This window comes from Salvelinus namaycush, chromosome 17, assembly GCF_016432855.1.
Source record: "Salvelinus namaycush isolate Seneca chromosome 17, SaNama_1.0, whole genome shotgun sequence".
Classification (NCBI taxonomy): domain Eukaryota; kingdom Metazoa; phylum Chordata; class Actinopteri; order Salmoniformes; family Salmonidae; genus Salvelinus; species Salvelinus namaycush.
The window spans coordinates 25,494,625-25,510,797 of record NC_052323.1 but is presented as its reverse complement, the minus strand read 5'-3'; the positions used below and the strand labels follow the sequence as shown (position 1 = coordinate 25,510,797).

Genomic DNA, 16,173 nt, shown 5'->3' with positions numbered 1-16,173 from the left:
TTAAAAGCAACCTCCCAGATAGATTTGTCGTTCATTTAAATGAACAGAAAGTGGTGACATTGGCCCAGGCAGCAGTGTTGGCAGATGAGTATGCTTTGACACACAAGACTGTCTTTGGTGCGCCTCGTTTTGAAGGTAGATTGATTACGTCATCAGTGCCTCATTCAGGTCGCTTTTCCTCTGACAAGCCTTTTCATGAGATCCGTGAATGTTTTTACTGTCACCAAAAGGGTCACGTGATTGCGGACTGCCCAGTTTTGAAAAATAAACCGAAACAGTCCCAGTCACCGTCCCCAAAAAGGAAAAGTTTGGGTTTAGTCAAGTCTTTGGCTCGTCCGTTGGCCCGAGTTCTTGATTCAGCATTTGAGAAACCGGATCCTGTTTATGCTCCGTTTATCTCTACCGGTTGTATTTCCTTAACTGGAGAACAAGCTGATCAAAAGCACATTAAAATCTTACGAGACACTGGGGCGGCACAGTCAGTAATCATTACTGATGCTTTACCCTGGTCTCCTGAAACATATTGTGGCTCACATGTTATATTACAGGGCATAGAGACAAAAACAGTACCTGTACCATTACACTGGGTCCACTTAGTGTCAGACTTGGTAACAGGACGTTTCCGTGTTGGTGTAGTGTCTACGCTGCCAGTAAAAGGAGTCACATTGCTACTAGGGAATGATATTGCTGGTGGTAACGTTACTCCTGTGTTAGAGGTAGTAGACAACCCAGAAATCAGAACTACAGATGAGAAATTGGTTCAAGCATTTCCCCATGTTTTTCCTGCTTGTGTGTTAACTAGGGCACAATCTCGCAAGCTTGGCGACGTGGTGGATTTGGCTAGTTCCATTTTTGAGAATGTTGAAGTAGAAGACAATGCATCGAGTATTCCTTCTGCAAGTCCGACAGTTTTTACAGGAGTAAAAACTAAGGCAGGGGACTGCGATAATCGCGCCCCAATTACATGACATTCTTTTGTCTGTCACCCCTGAGAAGGTGATTGAATGTCAAAAAGGAGACACCAGTCTTCGCAAGTGTTTTGCTTCGGTAATTTCCATTGAGGAAGCTAAAACTAGAGAGACCGCCTACTTTATGGAAGCAGGAGTTTTGATGCGGAAATGGGCAGCTCATGACACTGTTAATGACTGGAGTGAAGTGTGTCAAGTGGTTGTTCCTACACCGTTCCGACAGCAGGTGCTGTCACTCGCCCATGACCAGGCGTGGTCTGGACATTTGGGGATCACAAAGACTTATAACCGGGTCCTTCGTCATTTTTTCTGGCCAGGTTTGAAGTCTGATGTGGTCCAATTTTGTAAAACATGTCACGTATGTCAACTCACTGGGAAAGCGAATCAAACAGTTCCTCGAGCACCGCTCTACCCGATTCCTGTGGTGGGGGAACCGTTTGAAAGAGTGATAATTGATTGTGTAGGTCCATTGCCGAAAACCAGGTCAGGTAACAAGTTCTTACTAGATATAATGTACAGATAGCCTATGTGAAGGGCTCAGCGAATGTGGTTGCTGACGCTCTATCACGGGTTTACTAACTGGGGAAGCGTTGGGTTTTGTTATTACAAACTATGTTTGCAATTTTTGTGGTGGGCGTGTTACGTTCCCCAGTTTCTGTGTTGTATTTGAGTGTGTGTGTTTCAGGAGATGGCTTCCTGGAAGCCTCCCCAACCAGCTGATTGGTCGACACCAGGCTAATTGATGATTGGAGCTGACTCCGCCCCCTCGTCAAGAAGCAGCTGACTCTAATCACCATTGCCACCAGAAGATATAAAAGCCAGTGTTCTGTTCAGAAGGAGAGAGAAATCATGAGAGATTAGAGGGAGATTGAATGTTTTGGAGAAATCATTAGAAAGAGAGAAATTGAATGTTTTGGAGAAATCATTAGAGAGAGAGAGATGATAGGCAGGCTGAGATCCTTGCTGGAGAATTAGATTGTGATATAGTGTTGGTTGTTTAACTTCTCTAGGCTAGCTGGGACGTTAGCGTCCCATCTGGCTAACATCCGGTGAAATAGCATAGCGCAAAGATTCTAAATACACCATTCGTAGTATTAAACGTTCTTGTAAATACATGTATCTAACATCATTTAAAAGCTTATCTACTTCTTAATCCAACAGTGGTGTCAGATTTCAATAATGCTTTTCGGCGAAAGCATACCTTACGATAATCTGACGACAGCGCGCCAGACACACAAGTATAACTAGCATTTTCCAACCAAACAGTAGCGTCACAAAAGTCAGAAATAGCAATAAAATTATCAATTACCTGTAAAAATCTTCTTCTTTTGGCAATACAAAAGGTCCAATCTTCACAATGAATGGTCATTTTGTTCGATATTTTTTTTTTTATAGCATAACACGACACATTTTGTAAACGGCTTGTGTCATGAGTTTCGACTCCTTCAACTTTCGACGAAACAGTTGATGTAATTACTCACACTAGATGTACCTGTATCTAGTCAAGGTGGGTTTCATTGTAATCCTCTGTTTGTTAGTAACACAACCATACATGATGGTTATTTCTACGGGACATATTGACCGAAAAGAACTGATTTGAACACACCAAACAACTACCTCATTGAGCGCCTATGACATGACCAGTGCTTCTTTGATTGACTGTATTTTGGCCCAATGACCACTGATCGTCTTGAAATCTAGTTTGGTAGAGAGCCAATGAGCCGAGGTAAACAACAATATCTAATGGTTATATCTGGGAAGACCCGGTCTTGAACGAAAGTCACGCGTTATGCAGACATTCGCCATTGAAATTTCTACCCGAAGGAGCCACGTTGTTTGCGCTAACATTCGCCATTGAAATTTCTACCCGAAGGAGCCACGTTGTTTGCGCATTAGCAGTATTGAGTCAAGAGCATTTTCCTCTATATTATTGAAATAATTATGGCGAGTAAATCTGGAAAATCAAAGGCAAAGTCCAGCTATACAGATCTACATGCAATTATTGATGAGATTGCTAGAGAAAGTGACACAGATTTACAAGAAGATGTATCAGATTGTGTGTCAAGTTTGGACTCCCAATTTGAGGACATGTTTTTGTATGGAGAAGACGCAATTCTCGATTGGTAAGTAACTCTCATGCTGTTGTTTGAAAATAATACCAAAATGATTTTGTTTCACTACTCAATATATAATCTGTGTGTCTGTATATATGAGATATTTTACATTTATTTGATCTAAACATGGAATAGAACCACAGATCCCCAAAATGATTTTGTTTCACTACTCAATATATAATCTGTGTGTCTGTATATATGAGATATTTTACATTTATTTGATCTAAACATGGAATAGAACCACAGATCCCCAAAATGATTTTGTTTCACTACTCAATATATAATCTGTGTGTCTGTATATATGAGATATTTTACATTTATTTGATCTAAACATGGAATAGAACCACAGATCCCCAAAATGATTTTGTTTCACTACTCAATATATAATCTGTGTGTCTGTATATATGAGATATTTTACATTTATTTGATCTAAACATGGAATAGAACCACAGATCCCCAAAATGATTTTGTTTCACTACTCAATATATAATCTGTGTGTCTGTATATATGAGATATTTTACATTTATTTGATCTAAACATGGAATAGAACCACAGATCCCCAAAATGATTTTGTTTCACTACTCAATATATAATCTGTGTGTCTGTGTCTTTATTTCACAGTCCCTCCGATTCTGATTGGGAGCCCCCACTGCCAAGTTGCCCTTCCCCCAGGGGAGCTTGTTCATTTAGCCGGACCCCTGCTGTCTCCGGCTCCACATCTACCCCCGCCCTGCCAGGTGTGACAAAGAAGCGGCGATGGGGAAGAGATACACCTGCAATCAGAGAGGAGGAGGGTCGTTGGCACTCTGTGCTGGAGGAGGATGTGGCGCCTCCACCTCCATTATTCAGACCAAAGAGGCCATTAGGCCCAAAGCTGGATATGACATCTAAGTATAGCCCCATGCAGCTTTTCCAGCTGTTTTTCACCTCATCTGTTGTTGATTCCCTGGTGTTGAACACTAACAAGTATGGTGCTAAGAAGCAGGCAGGCAAGAAAGAGGGATGGAAGCCCATTTCCATGTCAGATCTTTTTTGTTTCCTGTCAATGGTCATTTACATGGGTATTGTGAAGTTGAAAACCCTGAAAGACTACTGGAAAACTGCTCCCCTCTATCAACTGCCTTTCCCCTCCGCTGTCATGTCTTGCAAAAGGTTTCTGACAATCTCACGGGCTCTTCACATCAGTGACCCAGAAGTTGATGAGGACAACGAGAAGAAGAGAGGCACAGCAAGGTTTGATAAGCTTTGCAAAATAAAACCTCTCTACCCCAGCATCGTTGAGGCATGCAAGACTTATTTTCAGCCTGGCCAGAACCTGTCCATCGATGAGAGGATGGTAGCCTCAAAGGCCAGAATTAGCCTAAAGCAATACATGCGTAATAAACCAACTAAGTGGGGTTACAAGCTGTTTGTTTTGGCTGATTCTGCGTGTGCCTACACGTGCAATTTTTTTGTCTATGAGGGGAAGAGCAGTTTTGCGACCGGTAAGGGACTCAGTTATGATTCTGTTATGCAGTTATTAGATTTTCAGCTGCTAGGGAAGGGCTACAAACTTTTTGTAGATAACTTTTACACAAGCCCTACCCTGTTCACAGACCTGAGGAAGCTGGAGGTGTGGGCCTGTGGCACCATTCGGACCAACAGAGTGGGCTTTCCAAAGACCAGGGTGAACGACATGCCTAAGCGGGCTGAGCGGGGTACCATGAGATGGATTCGCCAAGACGGCCTGCTGTTTGTGAAGTGGATGGATACTAGAGAGGTTGTCATGTGTTCCAGTATTCACAAGTCCTTCAGTGGAGATCATGTAATCAGACGTGTAAAGGATGGTTCTGGGTCATGGACCACTAAAAATGTCCCCATTCCTTTAGCTATCAAGGACTACAACAAGAGCATGGGAGGTGTGGACCTGTCAGATGCACTGATTGGCTACTACAATGTGCTCCATAAAACAATGAAGTGGTACAAGACATTTTTCTATCACTTCATTGACATTGCTGTGGTGAATTCCTTCATCCTCCAGAAGGAAATGGCTAAGAGCCGTGGACAGCCCCACATCTCACAGCTAGCCTTCCGAGAGCTGCTCATCCAGGAGCTTGCTTGCTACAGCAAGTCTACTGCAGCACCTTCTGGCCCCTCTACCTCTGCTGTTCACCTGCCCAGATTCATCTCTGCAGGCATGAATGTGCCTCAGGGAAAAAAGGGCACCGTGGGGAGACGTCGTTGTGCCCTTTGTCACAGGAAATGCCCTATCACCTGCACCACCTGTTCAGTAACCCTCTGCTTTACAGCAGAAAGAGACTGCTATTGGGCATGGCATCAGCAGAACAATATTATGTAGAGGACTGAGGGTCTTCACAATATTGTATATTATACTTTGAATGTGTGTAAATAGTTACCCTTGTTATTTAATTTTTTTTCAAATTTTCAAATTTTTATATTATTATTATTATTTTTTGTTGGGGTGTGTGTTAGAATAGCATTTTAGTATTTTGTATATAGTCATTTAGTTCAAAATGTATCACTGTACCAATTTGGCCATTTGGGTACATTTGGGCAACTTGTGTGGGACACCTGGGTGACTACATGCTCAATGTCATGTAGCTCACTCGTTCCTGAAGATATCGTTTTGAAACTTTTTTCTAATACTGTTGCCATCTTATGTTCTGCATCAGAATTATCCCCAGCATCATATCTGAATGTTTGCCTGTTCTTGTTCAGTTGAAAGATGATGCAACAACAATAAAAACAAAAAACGTATGTTTATTTCCTTGTATTTTCTTCTACCAGATCTATTGTGTTATATTCTCCTACATTCAATTCACATTTCCACAAATTTCAGAGTGTTTCCTTTCAAATGATACCAAGAATATGCCTATCCTTGCCTCTGGGGCTGAGCTACAGACAGTTACATTTGGGTATGTCTTCAGGCGGAAATTGAGAGAAGGGGGGGGGTATCCCAAAGAAGTTAACAGAAAGTGTGGTATGTAATGTGTTAGTTGTTGTTTGTAGCAGCTTTGATATGTTCTGTGTTTGTTGCTTTGTCAAAGCTTCTTTAGTGGCCTGAGTTAGTTTACTCAGTTTTGTTGTAAAGTGTTTGTGAAATTGTTAATAATTATTCTGTTTCATTTGTTCCCAGGGGGGAAGGGGAAGGCACTTAGGGAGTGCTTAGGCAAGAGGCATACATATACCCGTAGTATATTCAATGTCTAGGCACACTAGGTAAGACCTGGGCGGACCACCCCTTGTATTTTGGTTAGGGCACCAGGTGGTGCTAAGTTAGGTAAGTTAAGTGGGTAGGCAGGTTAGATAGGAGAGGGGGAGCTTTGATATTTACTTTCTTTCCTTTGGTTCCGTCCAGCCCCTTTTCCCCATATTACCGTGTAGGAAATAAATCCTAGTAACGGTAAATTCTGCCTTTGTCGTCCTTTCTCGCACCTACGGTCCATACCTCTTTCGCTTCACGGAGAGTTGAGTTGCAGCAGGGAGTTGCGTTCCCTCTTTATAGAGGCGTGCGTAACAGCCCTCAGCCCTCTAGCTAGTCCTCAGCCCTCTAGCTAACCCTCAGCCCTCTAGCTAGCTAGCCCTTAGCCCTCTAGCTAGCTAGCCCTCAGCCCTCTAGCTAGCTAGCCCTCAGCCCTCTAGCTAGCTAGCCCTCAGCCCTCTAGCTAGCTAGCCCTCAGCCCTCTAGCTAGCTAGCCCTCAGCCCTCTAGCTAGCCCTCAGCAGTCAACATACACAGTATCAATATGGTAGTTGATTTCTAAGGTTAGGGAAAAGTTCAGTGAATAGTGCCACTTACTAGGATGTCAATAAAAATGAATGTATTTATGGCTGTTTGAGATGTGTCTTGCTTTTTAATCTTATGTGTTATTGTTTTTACCACAGAGGAACACTTTGGAAACAAGTTTTAATTAATACTTTTAAGTGCCATCCTCTGGGTGCACATTGCACATTTTGTTGTATATGTCTGTTACTCAAATAAATTTAATTAAATTCAGTAGTAAATAACAGGGAAGGGAGGAGAAGAGAGAAGGAGAAAAAAGAAGGAGAGAAGAGGAGAGAAAAGAAGAGAAGATAAGGAGAGAAGAGGAGAGGAGAGAAGAGAAGGAGAGAAGAGGAGAGGAGAGAAGAGGAGAGAAGAGAAGGAAAGAAGAGGAGAGAAGAGAAGAGAAGAGGAGAGAAGAGGAGAGGAGAGAAGAGGAGAGAAGAGAAGAGAAGAGAAGAGAAGAGGAGAGAAGAAGAGGAGAGAAGAGGAGAGGAGAGAAGAGAAGGAGAGAAGAGGAGAGGAGAGAAGAGAAGAGAAGGAGAGAAGAGGAGAGAAGAGAAGAGGAGAGAAGAGAAGAGAAGAGAAGGAGAGAAGAGGAGAGAAGAGAAGAGGAGAGAAGAGGAGAGGAGAGAAGAGGACAGGAGAGGAGAGAAGAGGAGATGAGAGAAGAGGACAGGAGAGGAGAGAAGAGGAGAGGAGAGAAAGAAAAAAGAGAAGAAGTGAAGAGGAGAGGAGAGGAGAGGAGAGGAGAGGAGAGGAGAGGAGAGGAGAGAAGAGGACCAGAGAGGAGAGAAGAAGAGAGGAGAGAAGGGGACAGGAAATGAGGGAAGAGGAGAGGAGAGAAGAGGACAGGAGATGAGAGCAGAGGAGAGGAGAGGAGAGGAGAGGAGAGGAGAGGAGAGGAGAGGAGAGGAGAGAAGAGGACAGGAGAGGACAGGAGAGGAGAGGAGAGGAGAGGAGAGGACCGGAGAGAAGAGGACAGGAGAGGAGAGAAGAGAAGAGAAGAGGAGAGGAGAGGAGAGGAGAGGAGAGGAGAGGAGAGGAGAGGAGAGGAGAGGAGAGGACAGGAGAGAAGAGAAGAGGACAGGAGAGGAGAGAAGAGAAGAGAAGAGGACAGGAGAGAATAGGACAGGAGAGGAGAGGAGAGGAGAGGAGAGGACCGGAGAGAAGAGGACAGGAGAGGAGAGAAGAGGAGAGGCGAGAAGAGGACAGGAGAGAAGAGGAGAGGAGAGGCGAGGACCGGAGAGAAGAGAAAAGATAAACACAGGTCCATCTGATGCACTTCCACCACATCTCCTCTCTCTCAAGATGAAACAGGAATATTAATTCTCTTCTACATGCTTTCAGTCTTGGTGCTCTGTCCTGCTATGATACTTACTAGCAATAATATCTATTGTCCGGATTTCATTGTCCGGATGTGGAAAAACTGAGCAGAAAGAAAGCGATACAAATGGGACCTTTATTTCACCTCTATCCAAAGAGTTTGATATTCCCTCCTTAGTACGCTTCTACTTTACATTATTTACAGACATGAATGGGCATTTAAGGTTATTTATTTATTGAATCTAGTCCTGCTGCGTTGAGGGTGAGTAGGCCTCTGCTGAGTTTGTGGATTAGACAGACTTCAAGAATGTGGTGCATGATTTGCTCCACCCCACAGGCACATAAAGGGCTTGCTTTAAGGTTATGACAGTGTTATGACAGTGGCATACAAACCCATCTGAAGCCTCTATAAAGCGTATAATATCCTCGTCTGCCGACAGCATGACTCTTAACCCTAAAACCCTAAAAGCACCAACAGGGGTCAACAACATCATCATTTTTAAATCCTTTTTTTGATCCTTTTAGGTCTTTGTCAAGTAGCGCACGCAGTTCCCCACAAAAACAACAACATTTACCATGATTTCTGTGTTAAAATGGAGGAATGAAAAAGAATCTCTCTGTTGTATATTAGTGGTGCTAAACAAACATTGACTGCACTTTGGGATAAAAGCACCACATTTGACACAGAGGTAGATGCATGTACCCTGAAAAGATCAGAGATATGGAGCCCCAGATTTGGCCCCTGGGGGTTGTAGCATCCAATATAACAAAAAAATAACTAAAACATTTAAATGCATACACTGAGTGTACAAGACATTAGGAATTGCTCTTTCCATGACATAGACTGACCAGGTGAATCCAGGTGAAAGCTATGATTCCTTATTGATGTCACCTGTTAAAATCACTTCAATCAGTGTAGGTCATCTATGAACATCTTGAAGAACAATCTAGCCTTAATGGCCATGTACTCTTATAATCTCCACTGGCACACCCAGAAGAGGACTGGCCACTCAGAGCCTTTCTAGGGCGTTTTTACTAGCCACCGTGCTTCTACATCTGCACGGCTTGTTCTATGGGGTTTTAGGCTGGGTTTCTGTATAAGCACTTTGTGACAACTGCTGATATAAAAACGGCTTTATAAATACATTTGATTGGAGGAGACAAGTTAAAGAAGGATGTTTAAGTCTTGAGACATGGATTGTGTATGTGTGCCATTTAGAGAGTGAATGGGCGAGACAAAAGATCAAAGTGCCTTTGAATGGGGTATGGTAGAAGGTGCCAGGCACACCGGTTTGTGTCAAGAACTGCAACACTGCTGGGATTTTCACGCTCAACAGTTTCCCGTGTGTATCAAGAACGGTCCACCACCCAAAGGACATCCAGCCAACTTTGCAACTGTTGGAAGCATTGGAGTCAACATGGGCCAGCATCCCTGTGGAACGCTTTCGACACCTTGTAGAGTCCATGCCCCAACGAATTTAGGCTTTTTTGAGGGAAAAAGGGGGTGCAACACAATATTAGGAAAGTGTTATTAATGTTTTGTAAACTCAGTGTATTTAGCTTCCAGTCTTTATACCAAGTTGAGTCTCATCTTTCAGATGCAATAGGAACTGAGTTGATATCCCATGGAAAAACAATCCCATGGCAATACAAAGTTAGAACTAAAAGTCTGATCGCACCGGCATCCATATCACCTATTTCACCAAATCGGTGGCCATTTTAGGTCGTACCGGTATGTCATATTAGCTCAATGGCAGATTTCTCAACCTCTGAGTATAAAAGAACAACAACGCTTTGAATAAATAAAGTTGAATGGATGAAATTGTGTGGAAATGTTAAAATATATACATATTTGGGGGAATTAAAACGATTAACTTGTGTTATAAAAGGTAATTAAAATAGAAAGTCTTACTGCTTGACAGACAGTGTCTCTGCAATCAATACCAATTTGGGGTAAAAAACATTACCCCAGTTGGTACTTTTATGTTGCCGCTGTTGAGTTAATGATGGTGAATACTAAAAGTGGACAGGCCTGATTATATGCAGCATCCGACAGACAGCGAGCCAGTGCTCTCTCTCCTCTCCACTTAATCTCTTCACATGTAAGGCCTTCCTTATGGAAGCTCTCACTGTGTGTTAACCTCTTGAAGCTAGGGGGCAGAATTTTTATATTTGGAAAAAAAACGTTCCCAAGGTAAACGGACCATTTCTCAGGCTCAGATATTAGAATATGCATATAATTGACAGATTAGGATAGAAAACACTCTAAAGTTTCCAAAACTGTCAAAATATTGTCTGTGAGTATAACAGAACTGATTTTGCAGGCGATAACCTGAGGAACTCCAACACGGAAGTGCTTTAAAAAAATATATATCCTTGTTCCATTGCTTGCCCCTCCTCCATTTAAAGGCGTATCAACCCGATTTCTTTTCCAATGGCTTCCTCAGGCTGTGACCAGGCTTTGGACATAGTTTCAGGCTTTTATTTTGAAAAATTAGCGAGATTTATCAAAACGCGTCAGTGGATGACCAGGTGTCCTTTGATTGGTTCCTGCGCACGAGAGATTTGGCTCAACATTTTCTATCTCTGTAGAATTGAACAGTTTACCGTCTGGTTGAAATATGATCGATTATGTATGTTAAAAACAACCTGAGGGTTGATTATAAAAAACCTTTGACATTTTCTACGAACATTACGGATACTTTTTGGAATTTTCGTCTGCCCTTCAGTACCAGAACGAGCTTGTGGTTTTCTGAACATAACGCGCAAACCAAATGGCAATTTTTGGTTATAAAACTAATCTTTATCGAACAAAAATAACATTTATTGTGTAACTGGGAGTCTCGTGAGTACAAACATCTGAAGATTATCAAAGGTAAGCGATTAATTTTATTGCTTTTCTGACTTTCGTGACCAAGCTAATTTAAGGCTAGCTGTTCTAGCATTGATTGATACATTCACAAACGCTTTGATTGCTTTCGCTGTAAAGCATATTTGCAAAATCTGACACGATAGGTGGATTAACAACAAGCTAAACTGTGTTTTGGTATATTTCACTTGTGAATCCATGATTATAAATATTTTTAGTATTATTTTTGAGTTTGGAGCGCTGCCAATTCAGCGGTTGTTTACGAAAATGATCCCGTAAAAGGGATCCGTGCGGCAATTAAATGTCTGGACCAAGGAATAACAAGATCCCCACTGCTCCTAACAGCTCCAGCCACACACTCACAGACTTACACTGAGATGATAAGGAGGAGAGAAACTACAACGATAAGGAGGGAGATACAGCCATCTACCTCTCTGGTGACAGGGACAAGCCCCCCCCCCCCCCACCCCCCTCAATCCATCTACCTCTCTGCTGACAGGAACAAGCCCCCCCCTCAATCCATCTACCTCTCTGCTGACAGGAACAAGCCCCCCCCCCCCTCAATCCATCTACCTCTCTGCTGACAGGAACAAGCCCCCCCCCCCTCAATCCATCTACCTCTCTGCTGACAGGAACAAGCCCCCCTCAATCCATCTAACTCTCTGGTGACAGGAACAAGCCCCCCTCAAACCATCTAACTCTCTGGTGACAGGAACAAGCCCCCCTCAAACCATCTAACTCTCTGGTGACAGGGACAAGTCCCCCCTCAAACCAACTACCTCTCTGGTGACAGGGACAAGCCCCCCCCTCAAAGTCACACCAACCAGTATCCCCAATATTGCATCAATCATGAAAAATACATTTTAAGGCAAAATGGTAAAACACCCTTCTAAGCTAGTGCCAAAAGTAAGTGATCATAAACCACACAAAGGACATTTATCTGATGAAAATAAATATTTGTTTACCCCTTAATTGAAATGTACTATTTTAGCAGTGCAGTATCAATGCTGTTTCATCTACCCTGAGACAAACAGAGCAGTGCCAAGCTGCCAGGGTCCCCTCTCCTCTCTCTCTCATTCCCATTTCAGATGAGCAGGGTCCAGAGACCGGCCACTCTCTCTCCTCACACACTGTCTCTGTGTTTGGTCTCACAAAGAGCTCCAGTCTCACCCCACAGCCCTCCGCTCTCTCCGCTCACTCCCTCACTGAGAGAGAACGTAATCGAGCACTTCACAAACAGCCCCTACAGCACAAGGTGAATCATTTTTTGCAGGCCATTTAGCACTAACAACCAGCCCCTCTCATATCTGTTGCCACGGTAAATTGAGCAGAGAGAAAAAAGAAGAACCAAGCCTTGGACCTCTTCACACCAGTCTGGTGGAGCCATGTTAGCTTCTCTCTGTTAGACACATCCCCACCCACCACAGTCAACAGTAGGCATGTCTCTCACACAAATTAGACACCCATATCTATGCCACGCAATCATCAGAAAAAGAGGGCAGTGATCTGTGCAGGGCACATGTTGGACACATGGATCGCTCCTCCACCAATCAGAAAGGTCACGGTAGCCACAGTGGTCAGACATGGTGGTCAGAGATGGTGGGTTTTTCCGCTCGCTGTCTCCCTCAAGTCCCCTCTTGACTGGGTCAGTGGCTCCATTCAAGCTTCTGACCTTCCAATTGTTGTCTGTCAAAGAGCACTGGATCCATCTCCCTGCTCCCCATTCAATGCTAATTACATTTCTATGCACTGCATGTCATCCTGTACAAAAACCCAGAGTATTCATGCATAGTTGGAGCCTATTGCTTCTCCAATAAAATCAACTTTATCAAAATAATACAATTGCCTTTTAGTTCCCTTGGCCATTTCAGGCCGGCACAGCGGCGGCCGAGAGCTTGATGCCAAGTGGTTGGAGAAGCAGTGCATCATTTGCCTCTGTTTTTATGTTCCTCTGTAAGCCTATAAGCATGTAGATACAGAGGAAATATAGATACTTTACAGCAGCTTGTTGTTGCCTTTTAACCAGACAAGCTTCAAAGCATAGATTGAAGTCCTTTATTTAGGAACAGAAAAGGTATTGAAATGTTGGAAATAGACCTATGTGGATTGGTTCGCTAAATGGCCTTCCTCGGGGATACAGCAGACACAGAAAAGACATTGAAACATTTGAAAATAAACTATGTGACATTCATCTAGGAAGCAAGCAAGCAATACTTTACCTTGGCTCATAACATGGAGGTCAGTGAGAACTCAAAGTAGCATACTCTGAATACTACAGCTGAAAATTCAACTTCTGATAAATAATGAATCCATTCATAAACTGGTCATAGGTTACACTGCCACCCAAACTAGTCAGTCCTTCATTTTACAACAACAATGTAGGGCTGGAGGGCAGACAGACATAGGAGAGACAGACAGAGGAGAGACAGACAGAGGAGAGACAGACAGAGGAGAGACAGACAGAGGAGATAGAGACAGAGGAGATAGAGGAGAGACAGACAGAGGAGAGACAGACAGAGGAGAGACAGACAGAGGAGAGACAGACAGAGGAGAGACAGACAGAGGAGAGACAGACAGAGGAGAGACAGACAGAGGAGAGACAGACAGAGGAGAGAAGAACAGAGGAGAGAAGAACAGAGGAGAGACAGACAGAGGAGAGACAGACATAGGAGAGAGAGACAGAGGAGAGACAGAGGAGAGACAGAGAGAGGAGAGACAGACAGATGAGAGACAGACAGAGGAGAGACAGACAGACGAGAGACAGACAGAGGAGAGACAGACAGAGGAGAGACAGACAGAGGAGATAAAGACAGAGGAGAGACAGAGAAGAGACAGAGGAGAGACAGATAGAGGAGAGACAGAGGAGAGACAGACAATGGAGAGACAGACATAGGAGAGACAGACAGAGGAGAGACAGACATAGGAGAGAAGAACAGAGGAGAGAAGAACAGAGGAAAGACAGACAGAGGAGAGACAGACAGAGGAGAGACAGACATAGGAGAGAGAGACAGAGGAGAGAGAGACAGAGGAGAGACAGAGAGAGGAGAGACAGACAGAGGAGAGACAGACAGAGGAGATAAAGACAGAGGAGAGACAGAGAAGAGACAGATAGAGGAGAGACAGAGGAGAGACAGAGGAGAGACAGAGGAGATAGAGACAGAGGAGAGACAGACATAGGAGAGAGAGACATAGGAGAGAGAGACAGAGGAGAGACAGAGGAGAGACAGACATAGGAGAGACAGACATAGGAGAGACAGGCAGAGGAGAGACAGGCAGAGGAGAGACAGACATAGGAGAGAGAGACAGATGAGAGACAGAGGAGAGACAGACATAGGAGAGACAGACATAGGAGAGACAGGCAGAGGAGAGACAGACATATGAGAGACAGACAGAGGAGATAGAGACAGAGGAGAGACAGAGGAGAGACAGATAGAGGAGAGACAGAGGAGAGACAGACAGAAGAGAGACAGACATAGGAGAGAAGAACAGAGGAGAGACAGACAGAGGAGATACAGACATAGGAGAGAAGAACAGAGGAGAGAAGAACAGAGGAGATACAGACAGAGGAGAGACAGACAGAGAAGAGACAGACAGAGAAGAGACAGACAGAGAAGAGACAGACAGAGGAGAGACAGACAGAGGAGATAGAGACAGAGGAGAGACAGACAGAAGAGATAGAGACAGACAGAGGAGAGACAGATGAGAGATAGATAGAGGAGAGACAGACAGAGGAGGAGCTGTGTTAGACAGAAGTGTGTGTTGCTGTAATGTATAGAAAGTGTATGTGTGTGTGTGCATACACAAGTGTGTTCACGTGTGTGTGTATGTGTGTGTAGGGTAGGGTAGTGAGGTCGCCTGTGTTACCCTCCTGGCAGCCAGAGATGCAGCGGTGTGAGACCGCGGGCTGCCATGGCCATGCCCACGCCTGCCAGTCCCCTGTTATCTGCAGCCACAGAGCCACCAGAGCCACCAGAGCCACCGCTATCTTCCCTCGCGCCACCACCTACGCTACCGCCACGCTCCTGTCTGCTCAGCTGCAGACCCAACCGGTGCCACTGCTCCAGCCCTGGCATTCCTGCAGCAGGCAGATAGCATTCAGGATGCGACCTGGAGCAACGCCACAGAGGGGACTGGAAGAAACTCACTCCCAAAAGCCTGGATGAGGGGAATCTGTGACACACACCGACCAATCACATCACTTTCCTAAGCTTCTAATCACAGCTTCCACCCAATAACACACATACAACCAATAGCGCAGATATGAAGGGACATCATGGAATAAGGAGAATAATATTATATGATCATTCTGATACGATTAATATGGATAAGATAAAAAATGTAATCCAAAATGTAATTTTACAAAATGTAATCCAAAAATGATCTTGCTTGTAACCAATTAAGATGCTGGTGGTTCGCTACAGCTCAGCCAGCCAATGAACACCTAATGACGTGAGACAAATCTAATGTTTCTGCTAGCACGCCCTGGGATCTGTAACAATATGGAACTGATGTGTTCAACTACACCCACCGTCATCCTAGTGAAGTTAATTCAATATAAGAAACCACACTTGACCAGGGTGCCCAGAGAGTCATAATCCAGAAACGATGCCATTATTGCCAGAGCCGCTCTGCTGACAGCCCCAGTTAACTGGCTGTCTGTCTATTTGTTAGGAGAGGCAGAGAGGCACAGAGGCAGAAGCCATTCCTTGGTTCTAATTGATTTGCCGGTTGCTGGATTCTTAGTCAGGATCAGCAGAAGCCGGCTGTGTCTAATATGACCCTAATGAAACTGAACAATGTTAATTGGGAGCACAAACCTGCTCTCAGCCAATCAATGAGCACGAGAGGTTGGGGTATTGTCCCGACACACTCGCTGCTTCCTGTGTGCCACGGACATTTCCTGTAAAGATTTCTCCTGGTGCCAGACCAGGAATTCCTTCCCGCTCTGCTTTTCATTGACCCAGTCAAGGCTTTTTCTCTGTGTCACTATTTTAGGGCTCTCCAACCTTGTTCCTGGGGAGCAAATCTCATGTAGATTTTTCGCTCCAACCCCAGTTCTAACTAACCTGATTCAGCTTATCAACCAGCTAATACGAATTTTGTATAGCCCATTTCCTTTCTTCTGTAGGCCTCA

At 44.1% G+C, this 16,173-nt stretch overlaps 1 protein-coding gene across 1 annotated transcript; it reads left to right on the top strand.

The window, feature by feature from the left end:
• The first annotated feature begins 2,888 nt into the window (after positions 1-2,888).
• LOC120062161 lies at positions 2,889-15,202 on the top strand. The gene is made up of 4 exons (XM_039011968.1): positions 2,889-3,091; positions 3,704-4,566; positions 4,951-5,081; positions 14,876-15,202. The coding sequence occupies exons 1-4, from the start codon at positions 2,910-2,912 to the stop codon at positions 15,200-15,202; spliced, it is 1,503 nt and encodes a 500-aa protein (XP_038867896.1). The 5' UTR covers positions 2,889-2,909.
• The last annotated feature ends 971 nt before the right edge of the window (positions 15,203-16,173 follow it).

Coding starts and splice junctions, on each gene's coding strand:
- LOC120062161 (XM_039011968.1), top strand. CDS start 2,910: ATGGCGAGTAAATCTGGAAAATCAAAGGCAAAGTCCAGCTATACAGAT. Junction 3,092..3,703: donor GAAGACGCAATTCTCGATTG/GTAAGTAACTCT, acceptor TTTATTTCACAG/TCCCTCCGATTCTGATTGGG. Junction 4,567..4,950: donor GAAGAGCAGTTTTGCGACCG/GTAAGGGACTCA, acceptor CCATTCCTTTAG/CTATCAAGGACTACAACAAG.